Source organism: Pelecanus crispus, chromosome Z, assembly GCF_030463565.1.
Source record: "Pelecanus crispus isolate bPelCri1 chromosome Z, bPelCri1.pri, whole genome shotgun sequence".
Lineage (NCBI taxonomy): Eukaryota > Metazoa > Chordata > Aves > Pelecaniformes > Pelecanidae > Pelecanus > Pelecanus crispus.
In genome coordinates this window covers 5058803-5075108 of record NC_134676.1, presented here as the reverse complement: position 1 = coordinate 5075108, position 16306 = coordinate 5058803, and the positions used below count along the sequence as shown (strand labels likewise).

At 52.3% G+C, this 16306-nt stretch overlaps 1 protein-coding gene across 2 annotated transcripts; it reads right to left on the bottom strand.

The window, feature by feature from the left end:
- Positions 1–4202: 4202 nt before the first annotated feature.
- ATP5F1A (ATP synthase F1 subunit alpha) lies at positions 4203–12310 on the bottom strand. Of its 2 annotated transcripts, none has more exons than XM_075725824.1 (12): positions 12251–12310; positions 11150–11228; positions 9872–10041; positions 8901–9008; positions 8587–8753; positions 8294–8442; positions 7182–7333; positions 6827–7051; positions 6612–6719; positions 5905–6049; positions 5541–5691; positions 4203–4418 (listed from the first exon to the last, which is right to left on the bottom strand). In XM_075725824.1, exons 1-12 carry the CDS (start codon positions 12308–12310, stop codon positions 4337–4339), a joined length of 1596 nt encoding a protein of 531 aa, XP_075581939.1. In that variant the 3' UTR covers positions 4203–4336. The 2 variants fall into 2 exon arrangements, with proteins under 2 accessions (XP_075581939.1, XP_075581938.1); XM_075725823.1 differs by having other exon boundaries at positions 4204–4418; positions 8835–9008.
- Between the last annotated feature and the right edge of the window lie 3996 nt (positions 12311–16306).

Here is a 16306-nt window from a genome sequence, read left to right as displayed (position 1 = left end):
TGGGATGGTGGGGAGAAACCCACCAGCGACGCTCAAAACCCGTTGACCCGCGGGGTTTCAACGAAGGGAACACGGAGCGGACGGTGAGGCGTCGCCTCTGACCTGCGGCACCTTCCCCACCTGCCTTGGGCAGAGGCTGCCGGATATTTTGGGAAGGTTTCACCACACGCGTCTTGTTCTCATCCTCGGTCGATCGGTGGATGCTGCCGTCCTGTTCTTACCCTTAGTCGATGAGGGGATTCGATCAGGGGACGCTGCCCGGGACAAAACGCTGGGTGAGAGTGAGCTCGGAGCGGTTCTGAAAAAAGATGAAAGCAGATGAGAGAGGACCCTGTGTGGCAGAAAGCCTGAATCGCACCCGTGAATCAGACGGGGACAGCTAAAGCAGTCCAGTGATGTAAAAAAAGGCATTTTCCACTTACCGAAATAAATCTGCTCAGTTGCGACCTGGGGCTGCTGCCACTTGGCAGACGGTTCGGAGGTTTACGCCGGCGAAAGCAGGTTTGCATGGATTTTGCTTTACGCATTCGCAGCTGCAGTTCCTGCCCCGGCAGCGGAGGTAGCGTCGCATCTCTGTTTCAGATCTTAGAATCACAGAATCGTTTAGGTTTGGAAAAAGACCTTGAAGATCATCCAGTCCTTAATTAAATCTGCCTGGCTGCAAACAGACAAAATACTGCAAGGTGTGAATCCTGGAGTAAATTTCCAAGTCCTTCAAAGCAGCCCCTCTGCCCTTTCGCCTGACCAGACGTATTTACCATGCAGTGCTTTAATGAGGAAATTATCACTTTCCTAAGTCACAGCAGCATCAGGGCAGAAATCAGGAGGTTCAACAAGGCCAAGTGCAAGGTCCTGCACGTGGGACGGGGCAGCCCCGGTGTCAGTACAGGCTGGGGGTGAAGGGGTGGAGAGCAGAGAAGGACTTGGGGGCACTGGGGGATGAAAAGCTGGACACGAGCGGGCAATGTGCGCTGGCAGCCCAGAAGGCCAACCGTGTCCTGGGCTGCCCCCAGAGCAGCGTGGGCACAGGGCGAGGGAGGGGGTTCTGCCCCTCTGCTCCGCTCTGCTGAGACCCCGCCTGCAGCCCTGCGCCCAGCTCGGGGGCCCTCAGCACCGCACGGGCATGGAGCTGTCGGAGCGGGGCCGGAGGAGGCCACAGCAATGATGCGAGGGCTGGAGCAGCTCTGCTGTGAGGCCAGGCTGGGAGAGCTGGGGGTGCTCAGCCTGGAGAGGAGAAGGCTGCGGGGAGACCTGACTGCGGCCTGGCAGTGCTGGCAGGGGCTCAGGAGAAAGATGGGGACAGGCTTTTTAGCAGGGCCTCTTGCGATAGGACAAGGGGTGATGGTTTTAAACCAAAAGAGGGGAGACTCAGACTGGATATAAGGAAGAAATGTTTTACGGTGAGGGTGGTGAAGCACTGGCACAGGTTGCCCAGAGAGGTGGGAGATGCCCCATCCCTGGAAACATCCCAGGCCAGGTTGGACGGGGCTCTGAGCACCCTGACCCAGTTGAAGATGTCCCTGCCCATGGCAGGGGGTTGGGCTGGATGGCCTCTACAGGTCCCTTCCCACCCAAAGCATTCTGTGATTCTATGAAATCATAACTTTGAAATATTTGTTACCAAAACCAAACCCATCTCTGCACAATTTCGGACTATGACGCCCCTGAGCTCGGTGCTTTCTAACTACAGCAGCACGTAAGTAAAACGTGACACCGCAACACCGAGAAGTAGCTGGGGTTTAGTCGCTGTGCAGGAACAGGGCAGCAAGCTGTAAAAGCTGCTGTGCTGGAAGGGACGAGCGAGGACGGGCAGCCAGAGCAGAGGCTCCACCGCAGCATTCCTCCAGGCCGGTGAAGCCTCCCGGGCACCTCTTCTGGAGCTCTGCGTAGAAGAAACAAGGTTGTGAAAGACAAAAGGAACTCCACAGGAAGCCCTCCTCCGGGAGCACAGCACTTCTCCAACATGCCGGCGCTTTCCAAAAAGATGTCTGACACTTCTGGACTAAAAATAAGCATTTATTTTTTTTCCTGTAGTGCAGAAGCAAGAGCTCACGCTCTCAAAGCACTCAAGCCATTAACAGAGAAGCTTGTGAGCCATGAAAGGCTGAGACGAAACGTTTCCAGCTGCTTGCAACACAGCAGGTTTCAACTTGGAGGGGGAACACTCCTGGGAAGGAAGGAAGAAGCTAACTGGGGACAGAGCCCCAGCAGAAGCCCTGACCACGGGTAACTGCGGAGCAGAGGCTGGCCCAGGCTCAAGGTCCGAGGTCCAGCGTGCCGGGTAAAGCTGACCACACCACACGACCTGGGGCGACATTGAACAGAACTTTCCCACATCTCAGATACAAGTTCTGACACGGATCTCGAACCCCTCATAGCATGAAGTCAGGAAATGAGAGAGGTGCTCTGGTATATAACCTCCCCCCACGCCATGGATGACTGCAGGCAGTTTTTATTGACAGAACTGGAGTCAGCTACAGGGTGGTGGCCTTGGAATCTCCAGCAGTGACTACTGTTAGTTACTACTACCACGCAGCTGTCCTGACACACAAGGACAGTCGGTTCTCAAAGAACCCATCTTCTGAAAGCCAGGCACCAGGATGGGTTAGACAGCAATGCGAAGAAATTATCACAGAATCGTTTAGGTTGGAAAAGACCTTTAAGCTCATCCAGTCCAACCATTAACCTAACACTACCAAGTCCACCCCTAAACCAGTTAAGGGCAGAGTAATAATTTCATGTTTGCTAGCTTGGTGGCTGGATTATTTATAATGAAAGTAAAACTAGGAGTCATTAAGGTTGGAAAGGATTTCTAAGATCATCAGCCCAACCATCAACCCAACACCCCCATGCCCACTAAACCATGTCCCAAAGTGCCACGTCTGCCCGTTTTTTGAACCCCTCCAGGGATGGGGACTCCCCCACCTCTCTGGGCAGCCTGTTCCAACACTTGACCACTCTTTCTGTGAAGAAATTTTTCCTAATATCCAATCTAAACCTCGCCTGGCGCAGCTTGAGCCCATTTCCTCTTGTTCTATCGCTAGCTACTTGGGGAGAAGATGTGTAGAAGGTAATATGGGAAGCCTGAAATGGCTGGGACATCAGGGAGAAAGCAGCAGTAATGTGTGAGCTCAGCTGTGGGTGGGCACTGCACGGGGACGCAGAGCTGCACAGGGTTCACCACTCTTTCCATGAAAAAATTTTTCCTAATATCCAATCTAAACCTCCCCTGATGCAACTTGAGGCCGTTTCCTCTCATCCTATCACTTACTTTGGAGAAGAGACCAACACCCCCCTCCCTGCCCCCTCCTGTCAGGAGCTGCAGAGCGATCAGGTCTCCCCTCAGCCTCCTCTTCTCCAGGCTGAACACCCCCAGCTCCCTCAGCCGCTCCCCACCAGCCCTGTGCTCCAGACCCTGCCCCAGCTCCGTTGCCCTTCTCTGGACACGCCCCAGCACCCCAATGTCCTTCTTGTATTGAGGGGCCCAAAACTGGACACAGCATTCCAGGTGCGGCCTCACCAGTGCCGAGTACAGGGGGATGATCCCTGCCCTGCTCCTGCTGGCCACACTATTCCTGACACAAGCCAGGATGCTGCTGGCCGCCTTGGCCACCTGGGCACACTGCTGGCTCATGTTCAGCTGGCTGTCTACCAACACCCCCAGGTCCTTTTTGGCCAGGCAGCTTCCCAGCCACTCTTCCCCAAGCCTGCAGCGCTGCATGGGGTTGTTGTGACCCAAGTGCAGGACCCGGCACTTGGCCTTGTTGAACCTCATACAGCTGGCCTCAGCCCATCAATCCAGCCTGTCCAGGTCCCTCTGCAGGGCCATCCTACCCTCGAGTAGGATTGTCATGGTATCAGACTGTTCATCCTGTGAGGCCTGACTAGTTAGCACCCACAAGACAGCAGAAACAGCTTCCCCAGCTGTACGCCCTTCTCTGAGAACAGCCATCAGGTGAAAAGGGTAAAAACTGCAAGAGCAACCCTCAGCCCTGTCACAACAGGAACCACAGGCTTGGCCACAGAGTCCAGCTGCTATCCACTCCTCGTTCTCGTAAGGGCAGTTCGATCCACCCAACAGCTCGAGGCCCCCTCATTTTTCAGAGTTCCTTTAGCAAGTGTGCATCCAGGGGAGCTCAACTCTGTGGTTTTAAAGGCACATGTTGTTCAAGCAGCCAGCCAGAAAGGCAGTAATTTAGAACAGACTATACAAGCCTTTTGACATGGAAACTTTTATTCTGAGATCTGTACATTCAAGTCGCACATACTTTTAAGTCTTTGATGGAGCTGGAGCATGGGATCACGACAGCCTGGTCTGTTTGGACAGTTAAAGAGTTTATGCCTCGAACGTAGCCAGGAAACTTGTGACTATTTCCTTCAACTTAGCTTCTGTCTGGTCAGAGATCTTTCCTTCGGTCCTGTTGAAAGAGTTCAGTTAAACTTCTGATGCACAAATAGACATATGGTCAATCCCTGACTGAGGCAAATTAAAACTTTACAGTGAACCTTCCAATTTCTAACCAAATTCACAGACGAAAACACATTTCTGTCTGATGCATGAAGCTGTACCACTGAAACTAACATAACAACCCTTCTAAAGAAGTTAGTTGTCTTGAACTCAGGTTTGTCAACAAATGCTTTCAAAACAGCTGCACGTAGTTAGAATCACAGAATCATTTAGGCTGGAAAAGACCTTTAAGATCATCCAGTCCAACCATTGACCTAACACTACCAAGTCCACCACTAAACCAGTTAAGGGGAGAGTAGCAATTTCACATTTCCTGGCTTGGTGGCTGGATTATTTATAATGAAAGTAAAACTAGGAATCACTAAGGTTGGAAAGGATCTCTGAGATCATCAGCCCAACCATCAACCCAACACCCCCATGCCCACTAAACCATGTCCCAAAGTGCCACCTCTGCCCATTTTTTGAACACTTCCAGGGATGGGGACTCCCCCACCTCTCTGGGCAGCCTGTTCCAACACTTGACCACTCTTTCTGTGAAGAAATTTTTCCTAATATCCAATCTAAACCTCCCCTGACACAGCTTGAGCCCATAGTTCAACAAGACTCTTCTACAGAGCTACGCCTCAGTGACGGAAGGCACATGATTCGACTCACACAACAAAGCTAGGACCAGTTTACAGGACAGGACTACAGAAGTACTCAATCCCAAACAGTCCACACGCAGCGGCAGGGAAGGCAGCAAGCAGCACTTAATCCACAGTACCGTAATAGCGTAAAGCTATCAAATAGGGGAATTGACTAGATTAAGTGATTTCAGTATCAGATTCAGAGTGGTATTCAGGTAGGTTCACTTGAAGCATCAGCTGGATTTGCTACGTAAAGACTGGAGGCAAGAAGCTGAGCTCTGGACAGTGCGAGGCCAGTAGGAAGGCTGATTTAACCTCCAGTGCTGGTACAGGCAGCTTAAGGCCTGACGTTCTGAGACACACTAAATTCACAGTTCAGCGACCGTTATCTGTGCTCCAGCCATCAAGTCGATACCCTTGGGATGAAGTAAGAGAAATCATCATACCTGATTGTGGAGAGGAGGGCCTGGTGCTGGCTGAGTACGTGAGCTAGGAAAGCACTCTCAAATTTAGTGATTTTGCTGGGCTCCAGCTTGTCCAAGTGACCTCTTACACCAGCGTAGATGACTGCAACCTGCTCCTCAATAGCCATGGGAACTGCAGAAAAGAAAGCATTCAGGCCGTTGGTAACTCTTGCATCAGGACACAACAGTACTACTTCTCTGAAGATCAACTGCACATATACAACACGGTTCAAATAAATCTACGTTTACTGTGTCCACAGAATGTCTTAATCCTGCCACAAAGACCAGCCTTGTTAGCCCAAGAGACTGACGGGAAACACAGACTCGTTACTTCCGAGACACTCACCATACTGTCCTTGTTTGAGGAGCTCTGTCAGACGTACACCACGGTTCAGCAGCTGCTGTGTGGCAGCATCCAGATCAGAGCCGAACTGAGCAAAGGCAGCTACTTCACGATACTGAGCCAATTCCAGCTTCATGGTACCTGCCACCTACAACACAAGATACAGGTCCAGTTTGACCAGTTTTTACATGAGGCTAGTAGCTTGAAGGTTCTATCTTCAGCTGACAGTTGTCACAAGTCAGCTCTGCCTTGCATACCAGTCAAGTGAATCTCAAGACTCTGACAGACGATTAGATGCATTTCTAAAAATCCCACTGTCTGCTTGGCCTTTTAACACGAGCATGCTATTCCTCCCTAAAACGGGCACAGCTGGTATTAAACCTCTCTAATTCCGTATCTGGATTAAAAGAAGCACAGCATTAAGAAAGCATTCTCTATTTCTAGTTAGATCAGTACCCAGTTCAGCGTACTGAAACTTAGTAGTCCTGCATCTTTATGCAGATACTATTTTCCCTTTTCCCCCCCTCTCTCAACAGGCAATGGAAATATCAGAGATCCCCAAAGTTTGTTCTTTTATTATTTCATAACGCTAAGGAATCCAAAGCTTTATTCCCTCTCTGTTCACAACTCTGAATTTAGAGTGAAATGGGTTAAAAAACCTACACACTACTTGTCTCTAGCCAGAGGAGGAGCAGCAGTTTCATGCTTACCTGCTTCATAGCCCTGGTCTGAGCAGCAGAACCTACACGGGACACAGACAGACCCACATTGATGGCTGGACGGATACCTTTGTAGAACAACTCAGTTTCCAAGAAGATCTGTAGGAGAAAATTGTTTTATCATCTTAGGCAGAAGCCTGAAAGCCTCCTCAGAGACCTGTCAGTAAGTCACACAGAAGTACTGGCATGTGAAGAAGATGTCCTACCTGTCCATCAGTGATGGAGATGACATTGGTTGGAATGTAAGCAGACACATCACCAGCCTGAGTTTCAATGACAGGCAAGGCGGTCAGAGAGCCACCTCCAAAGGCATCGTTCATCTTGGCTGCTCTCTCCAGCAGGCGAGAGTGCAGGTAGAACACATCACCCGGGTAGGCTTCACGACCGGGTGGACGACGCAGCAGCAGAGACATCTGACGATAGGCAACAGCCTGCGTGGTATAAAAAAAAGCTCTCAGACTTCAGCATCTCATTTAAAATTTTGAATTTTTAAACCTGAGGTCATCTTACAGCTACAAACACCAATGCTACACTATGAGGCCTATAAACACGTTTCCTGACCTGTTTGGATAAGTCATCATAGATGATTAACGCGTGTTTTCCATTGTCTCTGAAGTATTCCCCCATGGAGCAGCCTGAATAGGGAGCCAGATACTGAAGGGGTGCTGCATCGGATGCTGTGGCAGACACCACAATCGTGTACTTCATGGCATCTGGAAAGAATCAGAGACAAGTGCCCCTGAATACATTACCTCCTCATGCCCATCAGCAGCAAATACAAGAGGCATGTGAAGTTCTAGTTGCTGAAGCAAGCCCAGGCAGCATCACGACATTGTTAAAGCAAAGAACGCTGTACTAGAGTAACACGTCTGTCAGCTCAACTAACTCAGGAAGTTTCAAAAGCAAGTTCATGGCAGCTAATGTCTAACACTTGCAGACTGCTTTCCCATTTAAAATGAAGTTTAAACTTTCACTAACATACACTTTGGTTCCAGGAGTAACTCACCCTTAAAGTCTGTCCTGGTTTCTGCAAGGAGATACTACCCGTTGTTTCATAGCACCAAACAAATTACTGTCTTTAAAATGGGTTTAGTTTTCTTCTAGGTATGACTCTGCTTGACCAGCAAGCAAGAGGCAAGGTGCCTGATCTCTTGCAAGCTCTTTTACATATGCAGCCTTGGTCAACGAGATCACAGTTTCTGAAAAGATGCTATCGTTTAATCCCTTACATTTGGGCTGTAAAGTCCATGTTTTGGCAGTAAAGTCTCTTCACTAAACTTGCAACTGCCATTCACACTGACGTGCACACATATGAAACATGCCAAGTCTATAAATACTTGCAGGCCGTAGCTTGTCATCAGGCCTGCCTGACTGCCAAGAGGAAGCTCTCTGAACTCCACTAAAAAAACCCATGGAAGGTGACTTTTCCAGAAGCAATTCAGCAGTTTTGGGGGCTCACACTAGTCTTCTAATGCAATGTAGCAAAAGACGGGTTTTTTTCCCCTAGATACCTAGAAAGATTTCTTGTCCAGAAAAGCAAGTAGTTCTCACATCTAATAACAAAAGAATTCTGTCCATACTCGCAGTGAGGAGAGTTCATTGTAGTATTCAGCATTATAATGAGAACAGGATGTCACTGGCTGCCAGGCTCAACCATCTTCAAAAATCTGTACCTGCATCAGTGAGCCTCTTCACCAGCTGAGCAACAGTAGATCTCTTCTGGCCAATTGCAACATAGATACAGTACAGCTTCTTTTTCTCATCTGTTCCATCATTAAATCGTTTCTGGTTGATTATTGTGTCAATTGCAATTGAAGTTTTCCTGTGGAAGGCAGAGATTGGTAAATGAAGCTGCCTACGGTCCTCCCAACCTCCACGCAGTTCTGTGTTCAGCTTGGTACAGCGGAGCACGCTGTACTCATGTCTCTCTTTAACGAAACACTTTTGGCTTGGGCATTTAACTTACCCAGTCTGCCTGTCACCGATGATCAGCTCACGCTGGCCACGACCAATTGGCACCAAGCTGTCCACAGCCTTAATACCAGTCTGCATAGGTTCACGCACAGAGATTCTGGGAATGATCCCAGGGGCCTTTAAGCCAACTCTTCTACGCGTCTTAGATGTAATAGCACCCTTAAAAGAGAGAAGAAAACCCTGTTGCCACCTGTATGGCACAGATACAAGCGGAGGCAGTAAACACCTAGTTATGCTTACCTTCCCATCAATTGGATTGCCCAGGGCATCTACAACGCGGCCCAGCAGCTCCTCCCCAACTGGAACATCCACAATGGCACCAGTCCTCTTCACAACATCCCCCTCCTTGATCAGTCTGTCATTACCAAACACGACAACACCAACATTGTCGGGCTCCAAATTCAAGGACATACCCTAGGACAAAGATCACATTATCCTGAGAAAACCCATACCAACGTTTACAAAATTTTGACAGTTTAACACAAATACGATTATTCTACAGTGTGGAACATCCAACATCATCTTATCTCTATCTTATTTGTAACAATACTCAATGTTCTGCTTTTATGTACAATGCGTGTATGTTCTTCCATACCGGTGAGAGAACCTGCCGGAGCCTTCAGCTTACTACATAATTAGTTACACTTGCAGCAGTCTACCATTAAGTCATTTATCTCTCTAAAAAGAAAAAAGGATAAGCAGGGTTCAAATACAACATTTCTCTCCTGCCTAGGAACTGGACAAGGGAAAAGCACTGGCTTCTTCTCTACCTAAGGCGAGTTAGGTCATTAAAAACATAGTAAGAGATGTTGCAGTACTCTCCGAATAGTCAGACAGCTTTTTAAATCTAGTCTACTCTCAGGACTGTAAGAATTCAGCAAACTGCACACTGTATTGGAGCACAGAGGCTACTACTCAACAGTAAACAGAAAAGCCAGCCTGAAGCCAAAGAAAACAAAATCCAACACCAGATTCATTCTTAATACTCCCTAGATGAAGACAGATAAAGTTCAGATGCTTGCCAAGAACCATACACTAATACTGAAAGCAAAGTATTACAAATTCAAAGAGTATTTGCTTTTGCAACGTATTAGAAGTTCAAAGAATATTTGCCTTTTGTAGTTTTATTTCAACTAGTTACTACACATTAAAGTTGCAATAAAGTCTGTAAAAGGTCTATATGGGTAACTAATGGTCTTCCTAAGCATAGTCTCAGATTCTCCTTAAAAAAGTTTTTCTATTTCTAGGCTAAACAAACTTCTTCACTGAAAGCTTACCTTCAGTCCAGAAGAGAATTCAACCATTTCTTCTGCCTGGACATTTCTTAGGCCGTACACACGGGCAATACCATCACCAATTGAGAGCACACGGCCAGTCTCCTCAAGTTCAGCAGAGGTGTCGGCTCCCAAAATCCGTTCCTCCAGAATAGAGGATACCTCAGCAGTGCCTGGGAAGAGAATTTTCAAACCAGATTTAGCACATTCAGGCAGAGTATGAATTCAGTAAGCTTGTCTTGAATTCACAAGCCAAGGTACCCTTTCTCAGGTATGCCTCAAGGTCTAGCAAGCAACACTCTTCCTTACATATGATACGTAAGATAAATAACAGCTTCTGTATTCACAGCCAATAAAAGCAGCTTCAACTCATCACCAGTCAGCTTCAATCAAAACACTGATGGCTGTTTAGTTACCAATTTCCTTCATTATATCCTACACTATTAGCAATCTCTCTCCCTAGAAAACCATTAGATTAAATAGATCAGACTTCACTCAGAAAGAACGGATGTGCTAGCTCTGCTTGCAGAGCATTTACTTAGACTGAATGCATCAAAACACCCTGCCAACTGATTGGTAATCCAAGATCCAAATATATTTAAAGGAACTCAATATATTTAAGAAGAAAGTTGTTTGATATAAGCTATAAAAATGTATTCTCCATCTTCCTCAAATCTGTTTGGCAGCATACCTCCAACAACTTTTTATTTCTGCAGCTAGGAAACAGTAAACAACACTGTGAAACTGTTATTTCCCAGTAATACCTTTAATCATCCTAAACCACTTCAAAAATTGTACACAAACCACTACCAAGAATACAGCAATGTAATGCTGCTGCCTTCTCTAACATCAAGATGCTGGCAGCAAAAGCATTATGCTCAAGGACACAAGGTCAAACCCAGGCAGGCCTGGGAAAGTCATCCGTTCCTTCATACTGTTACAAACAAGACAGGAAACTGGAATTTGAGGCATTTTTTCAAATAATTCTGCAGGAGTTGAAGACTGAATCAAATCCTCATGAAGCAGGTAAGCTGTGTAAGCCAACTGCCATATAACCACTCCTTTGGCCTGGGCATAATCTGAATAATTATTCAAGTCAAGTCTCCTGGATGTGACTGTGTAACAGATAGTTTACTGTCAAACACTGTCAGTACATAAATGTCAAGTGTTTTGTCAACTGACAACCCCCCCACCCCTCACACTCCACACTCAAATTCCCTTTTATCTGATAGAGCAAGTTCCTAAACCTCACTCTTATATGAAAACCTTTCTCAGACTCACCAGTTTTCTGAAAGCATGTTTTGGAGGCATGGATGTTTCTTGTAGCAACAAATGCTGCACCCAGGGCGTTTCTGGAAATCTAAAATAAGTAATTGTTTCAGTAACAGTGAGATTTCCTTAATCATCAAAAAAAAAAATGTGACGAGATAACACACTGAAGTTTTTGATCATGAGCTTATTATACATTTAATGTGTCTCAGTTTTCAGATGAGCCCCACAGCACTCCATTCACAACTTGTAGTTACGGAACCAAGTGCAGCACTTCTGAGCAAGGACAGATGGTAAAGGAGATTGCTCTAACTTGCTTGCTGCATTTTTCTGCATTGCACCGATGTCACCATCACAGCACCGCAGCACCTCCCAAAGCAACACCTCCTCTCGTTTGCCACAAAGAAATCATTGCACCCTTCACGGTTTCGCACAAGGGAGAAATAAGATTGTGTCTTCTAATGGTTGGCCTTTCTAAGAAAAATCTAACTACAGAATTTCTGAAGTATGGCTAGAACAGATATGATAGCAGAACTAAAAAAAAAAATCTGTGATAGTGAATGCATTAAAAAATTATAGTCCTACATCCCAAGCAAAGCTCGCAGTGCAGTCCCATGCAGTGTCAGTGCTTTTTCTCTGAAAGCCTGACCAGGCCTCTCCTCCATTCACCTTCACAAGGGACACTGGCCGGGAACAGGCCCTGACAGATCTTCGCACCCTCGCTCTCCCACAAACACAGGGGAAAAAAACAAATGCCACCTGGCAAAGCCTCACAGCTCAAATCCCTAACGCTGACTGGGTTCTAGCAGCCTTCAGGCATTAACCCGAAGCCCCGCAGTGCCAATCTGCACCTCCGGGGAAGGGCATGCCGTCCCCTAGACCCCCACCAGCCCTCAGGTATGGGCACCCCCGCTCCTCAGCATGGGGTCAGGCCCCGCTGTCCCCCAGCTCTGAGGCGAGCCCCCCACACACACCCCCCGCCCCAGCCTCCGGAGAACGGGAGGCCGCGGCCCCTCAATGTCACCGCGGCCCCCAAGATGGCGGCGGCGCCCGTCCCCCCCCCCCCCCCCCCCCCGCACCCGCCCGCTCGCTCCAGGGAGAAGCCGCGCTCACCAGGCCGGCCTGCCGCGGCAGGGAGCGGGCGAGGGCGGCAGCCACACGGGCGGAGAGCATGGCGGCGGGCAGCGGCTCCTCCGGAGAAGACTGAAGCGAAGAGGAGGCGGCTGCCGGCCCCGCGCTCTCTCCACAAAATGGCGGCGGTGCGCTCCGCCCCTTTTGGCGGCGAGGCCACGCCCGCGGCGCGCGGCGGGGCGCGGCCCGGAAGTGCTTCCCCCCCCCCCCAGGCGTCGTGTCGCCTTCCCCCGCCCCGCCCCTCTGAGCGGTGGGGGAGTATGTGGATATATAAAAAATAATTAAAAAAAAAAAAAGAAATGGGGCTTTTAGAAAAATATCCCGTTGCGGCAGGTGCCCTTGAAATGGCCCTCGGCCGGCGGAAGGGGCGGGGAGCGGCGGTGGGGCGGGGCTGGGGGCATGAGGCGGGCAGGGGCCGAGGTGCGAGGCACAGGAGACCGGGGTGCGAGGGCTGTGGGGCGGGGCTGGGGGCATGAGGCGGGCAGGGGCCGAGGTGCGAGGGCTGTGGGGCGGGGTGCGAGGGCTGTGGGGCGGGGCTGGGGGCATGAGGCGGGCAGGGGCCGAGGTGCGAGGCACAGGGGCCGGGGTGCGAGGGCTGTGGGGCGGGGCTGGGGGCATGAGGCGGGCAGGGGCCGGGGTGCGAGGCACAGGGGCGGGGTGCGAGGGCTGTGGAGCGGCCCGGGGCTGGGGGCATGAGGCGGGCAGGGGCCGAGGTGCGAGGCACAGGAGACCGGGGTGCGAGGGCTGTGGGGCGGGGCTGGGGGCATGAGGCGGGCAGGGGCCGAGGTGCGAGGCACAGGGGCGGGGTGCGAGGGCTGTGGGGCGGGGCTGGGGGCATGAGGCGGGCAGGGGCCGAGGTGCGAGGCACAGGGGCCGGGGTGCGAGGGCTGTGGGGCGGGGCTGGGGGCATGAGGCGGGCAGGGGCCGGGGTGCGAGGCACAGGGGCGGGGTGCGAGGGCTGTGGAGCGGCCCGGGGCTGGGGGCATGAGGCGGGCAGGGGCCGAGGTGCGAGGCACAGGAGACCGGGGTGCGAGGGCTGTGGGGCGGGGCTGGGGGCATGAGGCGGGCAGGGGCCGAGGTGCGAGGCACAGGGGCGGGGTGCGAGGGCTGTGGGGCGGGGCTGGGGGCATGAGGCGGGCAGGGGCCGGGGTGCGAGGCACAGGAGACCGGGGTGCGAGGGCTGTGGGGCGGGGCTGGGGGCATGAGGCGGGCAGGGGCCGAGGTGCGAGGCACAGGGGCCGGGGTGCGAGGGCTGTGGGGCGGGGCTGGGGGCATGAGGCGGGCAGGGGCCGAGGTGCGAGGCACAGGAGACCGGGGTGCGAGGGCTGTGGGGCGGGGCTGGGGGCATGAGGCGGGCAGGGGCCGAGGTGCGAGGGCTGTGGGGCGGGGTGCGAGGGCTGTGGGGTGGGGCTGGGGGCATGAGGCGGGCAGGGGCCGAGGTGCGAGGCACAGGGGCCGGGGTGCGAGGGCTGTGGGGCGGGGCTGGGGGCATGAGGCGGGCAGGGGCCGGGGTGCGAGGCACAGGGGCGGGGTGCGAGGGCTGTGGAGTGGCCCGGGGCTGGGGGCATGAGGCGGGCAGGGGCCGGGGTGCGAGGCACAGGGGCGGGGTGCGAGGGCTGTGGAGCGGCCCGGGGCTGGGGGCATGAGGCGGGCAGGGGCCGAGGTGCGAGGCACAGGGGCGGGGTGCAAGGGCTGTGGGGCGGGGCTGGGGGCATGAGGCGGGCAGGGGCCGGGGTGCGAGGCACAGGAGACCGGGGTGCGAGGGCTGTGGGGCGGGGCTGGGGGCATGAGGCGGGCAGGGGCCGAGGTGCGAGGCACAGGGGCGGGGTGCGAGGGCTGTGGGGCGGGGCTGGGGGCATGAGGTGGGCAGGGGCCGGGGTGCGAGGCACAGGAGACCGGGGTGCGAGGGCTGTGGGGCGGGGCTGGGGGCATGAGGCGGGCAGGGGCCGAGGTGCGAGGCACAGGGGCGGGGTGCGAGGGCTGTGGGGCGGGGCTGGGGGCATGAGGCGGGCAGGGGCCGAGGTGCGAGGCACAGGGGCGGGGTGTGAGGGCTGTGGGGCAGCCCCGGGGCTGGGGACATCGGGCATGGGGCAGGAGTGTGAGGGGCTGCAAGGCAGAGGCGGTGGTGTGGGGCAAGGGGTGGTTGGGGGGGTGTCCCCCCTTTTCTGGGAGCTGTGGGTGTCTTGTAGCAGCTGCGGGTGGCAGAAGAAAAAGCACCATAGGGGAGTGCTCTCATCTCGTCTGCGCTCTGGAAATGGCAGGGTAAAAGGGACACGATGTGCAGCGCCGTGTGGGTTTCCTTACCGATACAACAGAGGAACTTAAAATTTATTAGGTGGTCTGCTGATAACGCGCGAAACCTAAAAGCTGACCCCACAGGCGCCGTCAGAGGTGACGGTGACGGGATGGCAGCATCGCAAGCTGAGGAGAACCTCATGGCAACAGGCGGTTGTGCTTACGGTGTGAGGGGCTCTCTCCCTTGTCGTGATCCGCCGACCAAGGCCCAGCCCTGCTGGGACGGCGTGCTTCACAACCAGTCCCATGTGCGAGACGTAGGATTTAGTCTGCCAGGGAGAAAAGTGCCAAGACTCAGGCAGGCATCGTGTCCCCGTGGTAATCCAGAGAGGCTATGGAAACGTAGAATCGTTTAGGTTGGAAAAGACCTTTAAGATCATCCAGTCCAACCATTAACCTAACACTACCAACTCCACCACTAAACCAATTCAGGGGAGAGTAGCAATTTCATGTTTCCTGGCTTGGTGGCTGGATTATTTTTTAATGAAGTAAAACTAGGAATCGTTAAGGTTGGAAAGGATCTCTAAGATCAGCAGTCCAACCATCAACCCAACACCCCCATGCCCACTAAACCATGTCCCAAAGTGCCACCTCTGCCCGTTTTTTGAACACAAAAGTAAAATGATAATAAAAGTAATAAAGTAAAAACTAGGAATCATTACGGTTGGAAAGGATCTCTAAGATCATCAGGTTAGTAAAGCACAGGTCCCAGCAGAGCTTTCTGGGAGTTGAAAGGGTTAAGCGAGAAATCCTCAAGCATTTTGGCACATGTTGTATCAAATGTGAGGCTTCAGCAATGTTTCTCATGCTGCTTATTTCAGCAATCACTTCAAATTCTTGTCAAATTGCCTGAAAAAAGAACCACATTGATTTAAAGAACCCATTTAAGTCTCGAGCATGTGCACATTATTGCTAAGGAAAGCTGGTTCCTTGATAATTGTTTAAAGGGCTTGACTCAGAGGATGCGTTTTTATGGCGTATTTTCTAATCAGGAGCACAGTTTTTATGTGAATTTATGTAAGCAGTGATATCCAAGCTGAGGTGTTCAAAAAACGGGCAGGCGTGGCACTTTGGGACATGGTTTAGCGGGCATGGGGGTGTTGGGTTGATGGTTGGGCTGATGATCTTAGAGATCCTTTCCAACCTTAGTGATTCCTAGTTTTTACTTTCATTAAAAATAATCCAGCCACCAAGCCAGGAAACATGAAATTATTACTCTCCCCTTAATTGGTTTAGTGGTGGAGTTGGTAGTGTTCGGTGAATGGTTGGACTGGATGATCTTAAAGGTCTTTTCCAACCTAAACGATTCGATGATTTTTTTTTATTATTAGTATTATTATTTTCTCTGTGTTTTAACAATTTAAAACCGGGAAGCTGCGCTCCCGCCGGGCCGGTTCCCCCCCGGGCCGGTTCCCCCCTGGCCGGGTCCCCCCGGGCCGGTTCCTCCCCAGGCCGGTTCCCCCCTGGCCGGGTCCCCCCGGGCCGGTTCCTCCCCAGGCCGGTTCCCCCCCGGGCCGGTTCCCCCCCGGGCCGGATCCCCCGTGCCGGTACCCCCCCCAGGCCGGTTCCCCCCAGGCCGGTTCCCCCCTCAGGCCGGTTCCCCCCCGGGCCAGTTCCCCCCAGGCCGGTTCCCCCCGGGCCTGTTCCCCCCCGGGCCGGTTCCCCCCCGGGCCGGTTCCCCGGCGCACCCCCCGCACCCGAACTACCAGCCCCATCATGCCCCGCGGCGCGGCGGGCGGGAGG